This window comes from Natrix helvetica, assembly GCF_964273705.1.
Source record: "Natrix helvetica genome assembly, chromosome: 1".
NCBI classification, from domain to species: Eukaryota; Metazoa; Chordata; class Lepidosauria; order Squamata; family Natricidae; genus Natrix; species Natrix helvetica.
The window spans coordinates 9,373,773-9,388,077 of NC_138548.1; the positions used below are offsets into that span (position 1 = coordinate 9,373,773).

Below are 14,305 nucleotides of genomic sequence, written 5' to 3' on the forward strand. Positions count from 1 at the left end.
CCGCCCCTGGCGCCGCCCCCTTTACCGCTTTCCCCCCCCTCCCCGCGTGCGCGACGCCCTCTGGAAGAAGGGATCACGTGCCGCCGTCAACCGCCTTCCACTCCGGCGCGAGGCATGCTGGGAAGAGGGGGGTCACGTGACGCCCTCAACCACCGTCTTCTTCTTCTTCTTCTTCTTCTTCTTCTCCGGCGCAAGGCACGCTGGGAAACGGAGGCTCTATTTTCCCCTCCCCTCTTCCTTCTGAGGCGTTTCTCCCTGTCCTTCCTCGCCTTTCTGCGGTTCTTTTACAGTCGTACGTTAACGCTCGGTGGAGAGGGGGTGTCAATGGAATTTATCTCCCTGACAAGAGAGAGAAAGCGAACGAGCATTTATAGGTTTAAAGATCGTTTCTATCCTTGGGCTGTGAGACTTTTAAATACAGCCACAATCACTCCATGCGCACGCTAGGTTTTTCTTCCTTTTTCTTTCTTTTTTCGTTTCTGTTATAATTTTGCACCAGTGAGGTTAAAACCAATTTCGTTGTATTTTAACAGTGACTATAAAGCTTATACTTAATACTTATACTTAATAAGGCATGGTGGGAAATGGAGTCTTTCTCCGCCTACACCCTGATTCTTTCGCCGTTCGGGGTGGGGGGGGGATGTCTTTGAGACATGCCCGTAGTCTCGCGGCATGGGGCATGCGCGGTCGGGAAAAATAAACGGCGTGCGTTTTTTTGGCCCGAGTGCGCAAGGCACGATGGGAAATAGAACTCTCTCCTGCCCTAAAGCGGCGTTCTTGCTATCTCCGTTGAGTCGCGCAAAGCTTGCTGGGAAGCTTCTCTCGCGTTGGATGATGGGAAAAAGAGGCCATAGAGATAGGAATGATTACCACGCTCAGTGATTTAGGTAACTCCTTAATATTTTAACTATGCGGCCATGCAGTGGCTTTATCTGCAGCTCTTTATGTGGCAAGCTCTGAGGACACTTGGTCCATAATGGCGCCTGCAATGCAAGCTAGAAAATTAAATGGTGAGAATTGTCATCCTTGCATCCATAGTGATCATTAGAATACCATAAATATATGTAAAATAAGAGGTATGCGGATCCTAAAATTCCGGGTTCCTTTTTAGGTCCCCCCCTCCTATGACTTCTCAATACATTTATCCCAGTGATTTTCATACTTGACAACTTTTAAGATGAATGGACTTCGATTCCCAGAATGCCCCTGTCAGCATTTGCAGACTTCAAATCCCAGAATGCCTAAGCTGCCTGGGGCATTATGGGGATTGAAGTCCACTAGTCTTAAGTTGCCAAGTTTGAAAAACACTATAATATATCCATTGCTTTTTCACAGACAAAAAGCAAATTTTCTCTGTTAAATGAGAACAGAAACAAGTCCAGTTTTAAATCTTTTGTTAATATTCTGGTAGCAGCTATCACAAAAGTGAGGGAATCACATTTAAAAAAAAACACAAGTGTATTGATCCCAGTATTTGTTCATGCATTAGTGAATATAATGTGCAAAACTCTTCAAGGAAATTATCCGGAAGACAATTGTCATTGACATTGATCATGTAGGAGTCATTTAGGATATAAAGTTTGCCTAAAAGCTTACCTAAATCCCTTCATGCATGGGAGAAATAGCTGATTCCAGAGTGATTAGAAGCAAAATGTGTACATTTGACCTTGTAATCCCTTGCATCAGGGTGAAGTATATATATGTATGTATATATATATATATATATATATATGTTGCATTTGTGCTGATAAATAAATAAAGGGAGACTAGTATAGATCTATTTCAAGCTATTTAGCTCTCATCGGCTAGCCATACCCTTACTAAATAGCTTGAAATAGATCTATACTAGTCTCCCTTTATTTATTTATCAGCACAAATACAACACAAATATAAAAAGGCAACATTAAAAATATGGTTTTCTGCTATATATATATACATATACATATACATATACATATACATATACATATACATATACATATACATATACATATATATATATATATATATATATATATATATATATATATATGAACCGGTAATGATGGATGGATGGCCATGCCCCCGAACCGGCCCACTCCAACGCTCACCCTGCCTCGCACGGGCTCTCTGGAGAGGGAGAAAAGGTTTCTCTCAAGACCGGCTTCTTTCCTGCCCTCCTGCGGCGTCAGTCCATAGGCAGAGGGCACGGACCATTCGGCGCTGAGGTAGAAGCAGCTGCCATGGCAGGGAAAGCGAGGCTTCTTTGCCTGCCTCCCAGCTGGCAAAACAGAAATTTTGGTGGCCGTGGCTAGGTGGGGGGCATGTAACTGAGTGGGCGTGGGCGTGAGTGACATCAAGTCGGCCATGCCCACTCAGTCACATGCCCCCACCTAGCCACGCCCAACGAACCGGTAGTAAAAAAAATTAGAACCCACCACTACTTATGATCTTTTTTTCACACTTATGACCGTTGCAGGATCTCTATGGTTACGTGATCAAAATGTGGGCGGTTGACAACTGGCATGTATTTATGGTTGTTGCAGTGTTCTGAGGTCACAGGATCACCAGTGGTCACCACCTCAGCCGACTTCCTACAAGTAAAGGAAGGGAAACCAGAGTCATTTCATGACTGCATGGTTCACTTACCGTATTTTTCGGAGTATAAGACGCACCAAGATTTTGAAGAGGCAAACTTGAAAAAAAAAGTTTTTGTACTCTGCAGACCTCTCAAAAACGCCCCCCCCCCTTTTAAAAAGGGCATGAATAGCCTTTAGGAGGCTTGTAGAGTGCTCCTGGAGGGTGCCCCCCCCAAATAAGCAAAAAATGGCCCATTTTTGTCAAAAAAAGGGCATGCATAGCCCTTATGCACAAAACAGCCCGTTTTTTGCTCATTTCTGCCCTCCCCAGCCCCCAGGAGCACTCTAAAAGCCTCCTAAACGCTATGCATGGGTGGACTTCAGCTCCCAGAATTCCCCAGCCAGCATGCTTTAAGATGGGTGGACTTCAGTTCCCAGAATTCCCCTGCCAGCATAATCTAGGCTAGCCCAGCATCAGAAGTCTGATAGCTTCTTTTACGACTCACAAATTTTATTCAAAGGCAGAAAGTTTGCAAAATGCAGCTCACTGCATCAGATATATGCAGTGGTTTGTATATATAGTTTGTAAATAGTGCAAGCACCATAGTTTTGGGCCCTATATACCCTTTGTATGATTAACCTATACAATCCTATACCAGGATAAGGAACACTAAGAGTTACAAAATCATGAGTAAGCATTGATCAACAGCTGCTCCGGATGCAAATTAGTCGCAGGTCCTCTTTTGTAAATGGATGAGTGACATAAGATCCAAAAAAATTACATTTCCTCTTGTTTAAGAAAGGTTGTTCCCGTGGAACATCTCAAACTTTGAGGGACGCCCTTGTACAGCACAAAATGTTCTAATTTGTCCGTTCTCTGTCATGCTATGCAATTCAAACTTTCCGTCCATTGATTGCTAAAATTACTTGATGTTTCTTAACCTCCGCAACCTTACGATGTGTAGACTTCAATTCCCAGAACGTCCCACCCAGCCTCCTGGGAGTTGACCAGAGGTGGGATTCAGCAGGTTCTGACCCGTTCTGAGAACCGGTAGCGAAAATTTTGAGTCGTTGGGAGAACCGGTAAATACCACCTCTGGCTGGCCTTGCCCCCATCCATTCTCTGCCTCCTGGAGTCCCATCTGATCGGGAGCAAATGGGGATCTTCCCCTAGAGTGGTGAGAGAATGGAGATATTACAGTATCCTTACCTTGATATGGTAGTAAAAAAAAATTGAGTCCCACCACTGAGGTTGAAGTCCATAATGCTCCAAAGGGGCATTTTTTCCAAAGGCAACTGAAATTTGTTTTTTCCTTGAAGACCTTTCCCCTTCTCATCCAAGAAGCTTCTTCTGTTCTGACTGAACTGAAGGACCATCAGAACTGAAGAAGTTTCTTGGATGAGAAATGAAATGTTTTCAAGGAAGTCCAGTTGCATTTTGGAAAAAAAATATACGTATATATCTTTGGGACAACCATGACCTGGATGACTTAGAATCTCTATAGCAGGGTTGGCAAACTTTTTGGGCACCAAGTGCCGAAACGGGAGCGTGTAGGGGAGCATCAGAAACTGGAAGAGCAGCTCACTGGCGCGCGCATGTTCCAATTTCCAGTGCGCGCATACACCTGGCTCACCTGGGCTTCCAGTTTCTGGTACGCATACACCCGTGAAGACCAGCTGGCCAACGTGTATCATCAAAAACTGGAAGCTCAGCTTCCCCACGCACACATACGCACTAGGGAGCTGTTCTTACAGTTTCTGGCGCTCCCACACGTGCAAAGACCAGCTGGCGCCCAGGAACCTGGAAGGGCGATGGCTGCCATGCCCGGAGAGAGATGTCTCTGCTGGGTGCTACTAGGATCACCATCACGGCTCTACAGACATAAAGCCCACAACCTTATAAATGGTTGAGTTTGGAAAACACTTGGAAATTTGTGTTTGGTTTTCATCCTTCTTCCCAATACACAAAAAGAGAAAATGGACTATTCCTGACCACGCGTAGTATGTTTAGCTTTTTTATTTCATACTTTTTGCCATCTCAACAAGAAGCTTTCAAGGCCAGTTTTTTTAAAAAAAGAGGAAAACATTCATACATACACAGATTCCTGTATTCGTGATTGTTTCCGTTTACCACGGTTTGCAAGACAAATGCAGTTCATGAATAAAATAATAATTTGTAAAAGAAAAAAAAAATACATTCAGTCTAAGAAAGTTCGATCTAAGCTGAACACGCCCTGTTTCAACAGTCTACGTAGGACAAAATAAAATCTACTTCAGCAGCGGGATTCATTTGACGTGTACACAATTGAAAATATTTTCTACGAAGAACTGGCTTTTGCTGTAATCGCTGTAACTTTCCCACCCACCACCATGTTTTATTTGTTTTATTTATATTGCTTTCCATTTCCATCAAACAGTGTGTGACCTGGGTACAGTTATGCGAACAGTCATAATCCATATATTTTCATCACAATCGTGTTGATAATATAACTATAATTTAATACAATTGCAATCATACATAACATCTTCATTGCCAAATTCTCTCCACATTAATGTGTCCTCTTTTTTTAATATCTCCTCCTTTCTAACTTCTGTTTCTATTGTCTAACCATTTAATGCTATAACTTTTTTAAACAAGTGGGAAATAATCCCTTGACTATTTCAGTTGTCATCTGGATGGATGGATGGATGGATGGATGGATGATAAGGCTTAATAAAGTCTTAATAATATACAGAGATTGCCCCACTGTACTGTTGGAGTTGAAGTAAAATATCTATCTTGTTCCGATTGCTGCAAGCTTAATTTTTAAAAAATTACTAGATGTATCATTCCAGTAAGAATGCCCCAAGGTAGAATACAGGTAGCCTTTGAATTACAACCACCATGGGGAGACGTTGTGTGAGTTCTGCTCCATTTTACGACCTTTCTTGCCACGGTTGTTAATTGAATCAGTGCAGCTATTAAATGAATCTGGTTTGCTTGTCAGAAGGTCACAAAAGGGGATCATGTGATCCCAGGACATTGCAACCATCATAAATAAGTGCCAGTGGCCTAATCCCCCAATGTTGAACACGGGATCATAGAGATGTGATGGTTGTAAGTCAGGGGTGGGTTTCAAATTTTTTTTTTACTACCGGTTCGGTGGGCGTGGCCAGATTTGGGGGGGGCATGTGACTGAGTGGGTGTGGACAACTGGATGTCACTCATGCACACTCAGTCACGTGGCCCCCTCACCAAGCCATGCCCAACGAAACGGTGGCGAAACGTTTTGACGGAGCACCTGCAAACTACCCAGTAAGAAAAATAGTTATTGTCCTCCCCAGCCCCCAGGAACACTCTGCAGGCTTCAGTAGGGCTGGGAGAAGGGAAAAACACCCCCGTCTTTGCGAAAAAAATTTTCGGCCGTTTTTTGCAAAAATGGCATTTTCCCCTTCCCCCAGCCCTGCTGAAGCCTGCAGAGTGCTTCTGGAGGCTGAGAGAAGGGAACAATTCCACCGCTCACCCCTCACTCAACCTGCTGTTCAACCTCCCGCCTTCACCCAAAGCCTTGTGCCGCACCAGGAGGCTCAAGTTGGAATTTCTCCCCCCCCACACCCCGCTGTTGTGTACCTTGGCAACAGGACTGTTTCTTTCTACCTCCTTTTCCAGACAAAAACATGCCGGCAACGGCAGTGGCGACTGAAGGAACCGGTTCGGGGGCGTGGCCAGGTTGCCATTACTACCGGTTCGGAAAGGTACGCCAGATTCGTACTACCTATTCGGCCAAACTGGACCGAATAGGTAGGAACCCACCTCTGTTGTAAGTGTGGAAAACTTAAACTCTGTTGTAAGTGTGGAAAAATGTTTAGCTTAAGAGGAAGAAGGACTAGGGGAGACATGATATCAGTCTTCCAATATCTCAGGGGTTGCCACAAAGAAGAGGGAGTCAAACTATTTTCCAAGGAACCTGAGGGCAGAACAAGAAGCAATGGGTGGAAACTAATCAAGGAGAGAAGCAACCTAGAACTGAGGAGAAACTTCCTGACAGTGAGAACAATTAATCAGTGGAACAGAAGTTGCCTCCAGAAGTTGTGAATGCCCCAACACTGGAAGTCTTTAAGAAGATGTTGGATAGCCATTTGTCTGGAACGGTATAGGGTTTCCTGCCTAGGCAGGGGGTTGGACTAGAAGACCTCCAAGGTCCCTTCCAACTCTACTATTGTATTGTATTGTATTGTATTGTATAAAACAGTCATAAGTCCCTTTTTCCCAGTGCTGTTGTGATTTTGAACAGTCACCAAGTGGACTGTTGTACATGGAGGACTACCGATCCTCTTTTCTCAGCAAGAGTTTTCTCATCTTTCTCAGATCTGTTAGAAGAATTGCGTGTCAATACAGTCATAGAGATATATACAATACAGTCATAAGGGACACGGTGGCTCAGTGGCTAAGACGCTGAGCTTGTCGATCAGAAAGGTCGGCGGTTTGGCAGTTCGAATCCCTAGTGCTGCGTAACGGAGTGAGCTCCCGTTACTTGTCCCAGCTTCTGCCAACCTAGCAGTTCGGAAGCACGTAAAAAATGCAAGTAGAAAAATAGGGACCACCTTTGGTGGGAAGGGAACAGCGTTCTGTGCGCCTTTGGCGTTTAGTCATGCTGGCCACATGACCACGGAGACATCTTCGGACAATGCTGGCTCTTCGGCTTTGACATGGAGATGAGCACCGTCCACTAGAGTTGGGAACGACTAGCACATATACGTGCGAGGGGAACCTGTACCTTTACCTTAGTCATAAAATATGCCAGTCCAGCTTTTGAGATTCAGTTCCTACAGAGGCACCGAGTCCTGCAAGAAATCGGCCGGTGAAAAGGAAGGGTTTGGTCAAAAGTCAAGACCAACAAGCAGGATGAAAGGGAAGGAAGGCATGACATCAGCCAGGGAAGTTGTGAACAAGGAACCTCTTCAGAACGTGTGCAATTGAGATTGCCTAAGGAAGACCTGCTTGGAACAGGACGACCTTTGCATTTCAGGCCTTGGCTGACCCCTGGTCATCGAGAGGGCAATGGACTGAGCCCCATCGGGCATCAGCCATTCAAAGGTCTCTGTACGTTGCAGAAGGCCCATCTTCTAACCTTGCTGGCAAGCTTGGCCGCGACCGTCGCTGACCACCAAAGCGCTCAGCACGCTGGAGTTGCTGGAGAGAGGCTCTTTCCTGGCAGTCCGTTTCTCTACCGGCGGGCTGCGGAAGCTCTCGCGCACCTTCAAGGAGCTCCCCACCTCCGTGGAGGAGCTGCGGAGGTGGTCGCTGGGGGCAAGGCAGCCGCGGGGGCCTTGCCAGCCGGCCGAGATGCAGCAGCAGCAGAGGAGCTCCCCCACGGCCCTCCTCACCTCTTTGCTTTTCAAAGAGTAGATGATGGGGTTGATGAAGGAGTTGAGGACGGCCAAGGTCACGAACCAGCCAAAGACCTTCTGAAGCCTCAGCGCGTTGCTCCGGTTGAAGATGTCGATCAGCAGCAGCAGGAAGAGAGGGATCCAGCAGACCAGGAAGGTCAAGAGGATGATGAGCACCGTCTTCAGCAGCCGTAGGGACCTCTTTGGGCCGCCGCTGGAGAAGCCCAGTTTGACCCTTCGGCCGACCCAGCAGTAGATGGAGCAATAGAGGCTCACCACGCCCACCAGGATGAGGCTGAACAGGACGACGATAAAAAGGATGTAATTCTTGGCGTAAAGGGGCAGCAAGGTGGAGCAGCGCGGCACGTCGCAAATGCAGTTCCAGCCGAGCAATGGAAGCAAGCCAATCACGAAGGCCAGGAACCAGGAGAAGAAGATGAAGTTCCGGAGGCGGTTGGTCTTGACGGACTCGCTTTCCGCGATGGGCCTCACCATGACGCTGAAGCGCTCGATGGCCGTCACCAGCAGGCTGAAGGTAGAGGCCGCCAAGGCGATGAAAAGGATCCCCTCGCGGAGAAACCACATGTAGGGATACAGCTGGAAGGTCTTGCGGCCCGACAAGCAGAGGTTGATCAAGTAAGCGATGCCGGCCAGCAGGTCGCTGGAGGAGATGCTAGCCAGGCAGGTGAAAATCCAACGCCGGCTTCTCACCTTCAGGACGATGGCCAGCAGGACCACCAGGTTCTCCAAAATGATGAGGCAGCTGGCGGCAATGATGATGATCTTGAGGATGTCAAGGCGGTCTTCCTCGGGACGCCGGTGGCTCAGCCGTCCGGTGAGGTTGTAATGGTAGAGAATGATGTTGAAGTCCTCGGTGGCGGTCAGGAGGGAGCAGGACTGCTTGCCACGGACGGAGTCAAGAGGGGGCTTGAAGGCAGAAGTAGGGAATGAAGAAGGAAGGGAGGAGGAGAAGGAAGAAGAGGAGGGGAAGGAGGAAGTGGAGGAGGAGGAGAAGGAGGACAGCTGGCTTCGGTTCGTCATGTTGCGGAGAAAAGAAACCTTCCTTCAAACCAGGAATCGCAGCGGGCAACGCAGGTGGGCTTGTGGTTGGAAAGACCACACCAGCTGCGTTCTCCGTCTTTACCAGAGGAGGAAAACGAGAGCAGCTTTCAGGAATGCAGCCGCTCGTGGGTTGCAAAACCCAGGTGTCCGAATCCGGCTTCCGAGAAGCTGAACTGGATGGGAAGGTGCAAAGACCGGTCGAGCATCTCCGGCGAGGAACCGATGTGCCAACGAGAGCAGCCCCTGCCTTCAAATGCTTCACCCTGGGTTGCAGGAGGATTCCTGACAGAGGCGCCCACGGACCGCAGAAAGGAAGCCTGGTTTGAAACTGAAAAAAGAAAAAAAAAGGAAAAGCAGATGAAAAGTGTTGCAATAGAATTCGGCAATATTTCCTGCCTTTTCTACCGCCGTCAGCAGCACGCTGTTTTCTAATTTCGGGTTTGGCATCGTCAGCACACAATGCAATCCATTTACCGGCTTTTTTCCCCCCCTCCCTTCGCCGGCACGCGACCCCGGTTATTATTGAACATCCTTGAGAAATATATGTGGGTGGATTTCCTAACCAGTGCGGTGCAATCCATTTACCGCTCAGCTCTCTTTGATCAGTACATGACCTCGGCAATCAAAAGAGACTTGAAAAACTACAACATTTTGTAGTTTTTGGCTGCACCAGGTCTTTTTGTAATGGGGGGGGGAGTGGTTTTCCTTTCGAATCAGTGAAATCAATGCAATTTCTGGAAGGAAGGAGGGAGGGAGGGAGGGAGGGGAGGAGGGAGGGAGGGAAGGAGGGAGGGAGGGAAGGAAGGAAGGGGGGAAGCAAGGAAGGAGGGAGGGAGAGAGGGAGGGAAGGAGGGAGGGAGGGAAGGAAGGAAGGAAGGAGGGAAGGAAGGAAGGAAGGAAGGAGGGAGAGAGGGAAGGAGGGAGGGAGGGAAGGAAGGAAGGAAGGAGGGAGGGAGGGAGGGAAGGAAGGAGGGAGGGAGGGAAGGAAGGAGGGAGGGATCAAAATTCCAACGCTTGGCAACTGACTCATATTTATGATGGTCGCAGTGTCCCGGGGTCACGTGATCCCCTTTGGCAACCTTTTGACAAACGGGGGATCCAGATTCCTTTCCCAGCCATGTGATTAACTTAACACAGGCAGCGATTCGCTTAACAACGGGGCCAAGAAAAGTCGCAAAATGGGATAACGTTCACTTAACGGATGTTCCACTGAGAAGAGCAAATTTGGGGCTCAATTGCAGTCGTGAAACCAAGGGCTACCTGTACGTCAGACCCACACCAGCGGCGGTGGCATCACAAAACGTACACACCTGGATTTCGTTTTTCTCCCAGTGGAGAAATAATTTAGAAGGTTGGGAGAATTAGGCTCAGGCTCTGCACAAATCAATAAAGGCACTGCATTAAATCGATAAAACTAATTTTAACCGCGGTTTCGTTTCTATTCATTTATTTTCGTTTGTGGTTGGAGGGCACCTGGAAGGTGGGAGGACGTTATAAATAAATCATTTTTATGTGCGGTTTGTCAAACCTAGTAAGAGAGGACTCTGGAAGAATTCCCTCATTTGATGAGTAATTTACATTCATGAATCAAGCTTAGTCATAACCTGATTTTGTGTGTGTTTGTGTGTGTGTCTTACTTAGCGCGATCAGGGGTGAAATTCAGCAGGTTCTGACAGGTTCTGGAGAAGCGGTAGCGGAAATTTTGAGTCGTTCGGAGAACCGGCAAATACCACCTCTGGCTGGCCCCCAGGAGTGGGGAGGAATGGGGATTTTGCAATATCCTTCCCCCTGGAGTGCCGTAGGAATTGAGATTTTGTAATATTCTTCCCCCAGGAGTGGGGAGGGAATGGGGATTTTGCAATATCCTTGCCCCAGGAGTGGGGAGAGAATTGAGATTTTGCAATATCCTTCCCCCTGGAGTGCCGTGGGAATTGAGATTTTGTAATATTCTTCCCCCAGGAGTGGGGAGGGAATGGGGATTTTGCAGTATCCTTCCCCTGGCGTGCTGTAGGAATTGAGATTTTGCAATATCGTTTCCCCTGGAGTGGGGAGGGAATGGGGAGTTTGCAGTATCCTTCCCCTGGAGTGGGGAGGGAATGGGGAGTTTGCAGTATCCTTCCTCTGGAATGCTGTGGGAAGGGGGAGTTTGCAGTATCCTTCCCCTGGAGTGGGGAGGGAATGGGGAGTTTGCAGTATCCTTCCCCTGCCATGCCCACCAAGCCATGGCCACAGAACCGGTAGTAAAAAAATGTGAATTTCACCACTGAGCATGAGATTTCATTCCAGCTACCGGAGTATGTTAATCCTGGTTTCTTATATTGGGGCACCTTAACCAGTTGTGCCTGAATCAGTAAATTGAGGATCGCAACGGAATAGTGGGTTTTAGCCAGTTGGCACCACTTCGGGAGATTTTAAATCCATTCTCCTAAATCACAGGTCTGCTGTGGTTCATAAAATCCTCAGAAAGGACATCCCAGGATCCTTAAATCCAGGGAAGATTTCACACACAAAACGTGAAGTTGTTTTTTTCTAATCGAGCTGCTGCTGGCAGAAAAACGCTCCATCAATCCTCCGACCACCGAAAGAATGACTACAGATTTCGGCTCTTAAATAAAAGTGTTGCGGTGAAGAAGAAAAAAGTACACACACAAAAAGAATAAAAGATGGCATGTGATAAAATCACCACATGCTATGAAGACAAAGCAGTGGGAAGGGGGGGAAAAATACAGACTCGGTGCCCTGTTCATTTCAAAAATAGAGATTTGCACAGCACGAAGGGAAAAATGTCATTTACTCCCTGCTTTATTTTTCAACCATTGCTACTTCCAGAATTAATGCAGGTGAAGAAACAATGAGTGGAAACCAATCAAGGAGAGAAGCAACTTAGAACTAAGGAGTAATTTCCTGGCAGTGAGAACAATTAATCAGTGGAACAGCTTGCCTCCAGAAGTTGTAAATGCTCCAACACTGGAAGTTTTAAAGAAGAGATTGGAGAACCATTTGTCTGAAATTTTATAGGGTTTCCTGGTTGAGCAGGGGGTTGGACTAGAAGACCTCCAAGGTCCCTTCCAACTCTATTATTCTATTCTATTCTAAACACCCCTAGTAAATAACGGCTTAACGTGTGGACGTGCCTGATGGCTGCAGATTTCTCATTATGCGAAGCCATGATTTACATTAAGCATGGTTTGTTCAACAAACTGTGATTCCTAGATCACATCCAAAGCCAAAAGCAAAAGAAATCATGACCATCTCTATCAGGAGAGCCGACCCTACCACAGAAAGACAAATCTTGGCAAACAGCTGGGTCCATACATCACACATTTAACCCCATTATTCAACAGACCCATTTTTCCGCATTCACACGTTACATCGAACTGTAAATTCACCCGTTGGGCTGAGAGACGCAGACTATGCCCAGCGAGGGGAAACAAATTAACTAAGGGAAACATTAAATCAATCCGTTTGGCTAAGATTTCACCTGAGTTGGTTGTGTGAACGCAGCCACACTGTAACACGCAGGTCAGCCTGTAACTAAATCGGATGAAACTTCACTTCCAGGGGAAACCTTTGCAGAAATTTTGCGGTCTTTCCCCTAAACTTGGGCAGATGAGAGTGGAAGATCCCAGATTCAAAGCCAGAATCTCCAGGGAGGGATAAGGGAAAGGATCTACTGTGCGATATCTGTCCGACATAGGCGATTAGAAAATCAATCAAATCTTACGGTATCTCTCTTTCTGTCTTCCCGTAGGGGACGGTGCATAGGATTCCCCCTGTGTATTTTGTCCAGTGACAAGAAAGCAAGGGGAAAACCCTTCTTTAGCCAGAAAGATTTCGTTACTCAAAACAGACAACAGATATTTGTTTTTAAATCTCTTGATTTAACATATTTATAAAGCTGCCTTTCGTATAACCAAGGCTGGGCAGCCTCCAATCCCTAGGATGGATAATCTACTCATCACCTTGGCTCTGAAAATGACTTTCTTGGACTTTGGCACTGAATGCAGTAAGAATCTGTTCTGGAATATCAATCACGGTTAATGGGTCTTAGCCTTAGGCCATGGGGGCTTGCCAAGCAAATCAGGGTTAAGCCGATGACAGTCTAGGGCATTATTTGAACACAGCTCCTCTCTCAGCATCACGCTGCTAGCCATCCCTTCCAATGCAAGGGAATAAAAGAAGACTTGCAAAGGAGGTCAGAGAATGTAGAATGACTGAACGGAGAGAAGATGGAAATATAGATAGATAAGAGAGAGAGAGAGAGAGAGGGGTGTGTGTGTGTGTGTGTGTGTGTGTGTGTGTGTGTATGTTGTATTCGTGCTGATAAATAAATAAAGGGAGACTAGTATAGATCTATTTCAAGCTATTTAGCTCTCATCAGCTAGCCATATCCTTCCTGGGATTTGAACCTGGGCTGTATTACATATTAGGCAGATGTAATAGCCACTAAGCCACAGGCTCTCCATATATATGCATGCATCCATGTATGTATGTATGTATGTATGTATGTATGTATGTATGTATGTTTGTCCCCCCACCCAACTCACCTGCTCAAAATCGAATCCACCTCACCAGCAACTGCTCAGTGCTGTGATGTGATTCATTCTGGTGATCCTTTCAAGATTCATGTGTGGTGATCAAAAATTTACTGGGATGTGACTTGACCCTGAGTTAGGGTTAGAGTTGCATTATTTTTGTCCCCTCTTTTTGGGGGGAGGGGCTCTGTGTTAAATATACAAAAACTCTTCATACCTAAACAACAAGAGGAAGGAGATATTGCTACACCCAAAACCACAAACCACAAACGGACCCACCCAAAAAGTGGCTGGCAGGGTGTTAGTTTTTTTAAAATATATATATTTATATATTGTCTTCAGTTGAATCCCACTCTACCACCCAGCGTGTCAGGTCAGCCTGCTTCACATCAACAACTCTCCTGTATTTTCCATTTCAAACGCACATACACGAAAACCTTAATTGTTAACACCAAGAGCTAGTTTCAAAATATGAATTGTAGGATCCTTGAGGCAAAAGAATGATTTTTGTCATACACTTATGGGCATGGATGGCACTGTTGGTTGCTACACACTCTTCTCTTGTTTATTTCTCCCTCTTCTGCTTCCTCTATTCTCTGTACTGGCTGACCCCGATAGAACATAAGGTTGGAAGGGACCCTGGAGGCCTTCTAGTCCAACCCTCTGCTCAAGCAGGAGATCCTCTGCCATTCTGGACAAATCACAAAGGTGCTTTTTCAAAAGGCAGCTGGACTTGGTTTTTCCTTGAAGATGTTTTGCTGCTCATTCAAGAAGCTTCTT

The 14,305-nt window shown here is 46.4% G+C and overlaps 1 protein-coding gene across 1 annotated transcript; it reads right to left on the reverse strand.

The window, feature by feature from the left end:
* Positions 1-7,664: 7,664 nt before the first annotated feature.
* Positions 7,665-13,667, reverse strand: S1PR4 (sphingosine-1-phosphate receptor 4; the record flags this gene model as incomplete). The annotated part of the gene is made up of 2 exons (XM_081959638.1): positions 13,538-13,667; positions 7,665-9,318 (listed from the first exon to the last, which is right to left on the reverse strand). The coding sequence occupies exon 2, from the start codon at positions 8,967-8,969 to the stop codon at positions 7,665-7,667; it is 1,305 nt and encodes a 434-aa protein (XP_081815764.1). The 5' UTR covers positions 8,970-9,318; positions 13,538-13,667.
* Positions 13,668-14,305: the final 638 nt, after the last annotated feature.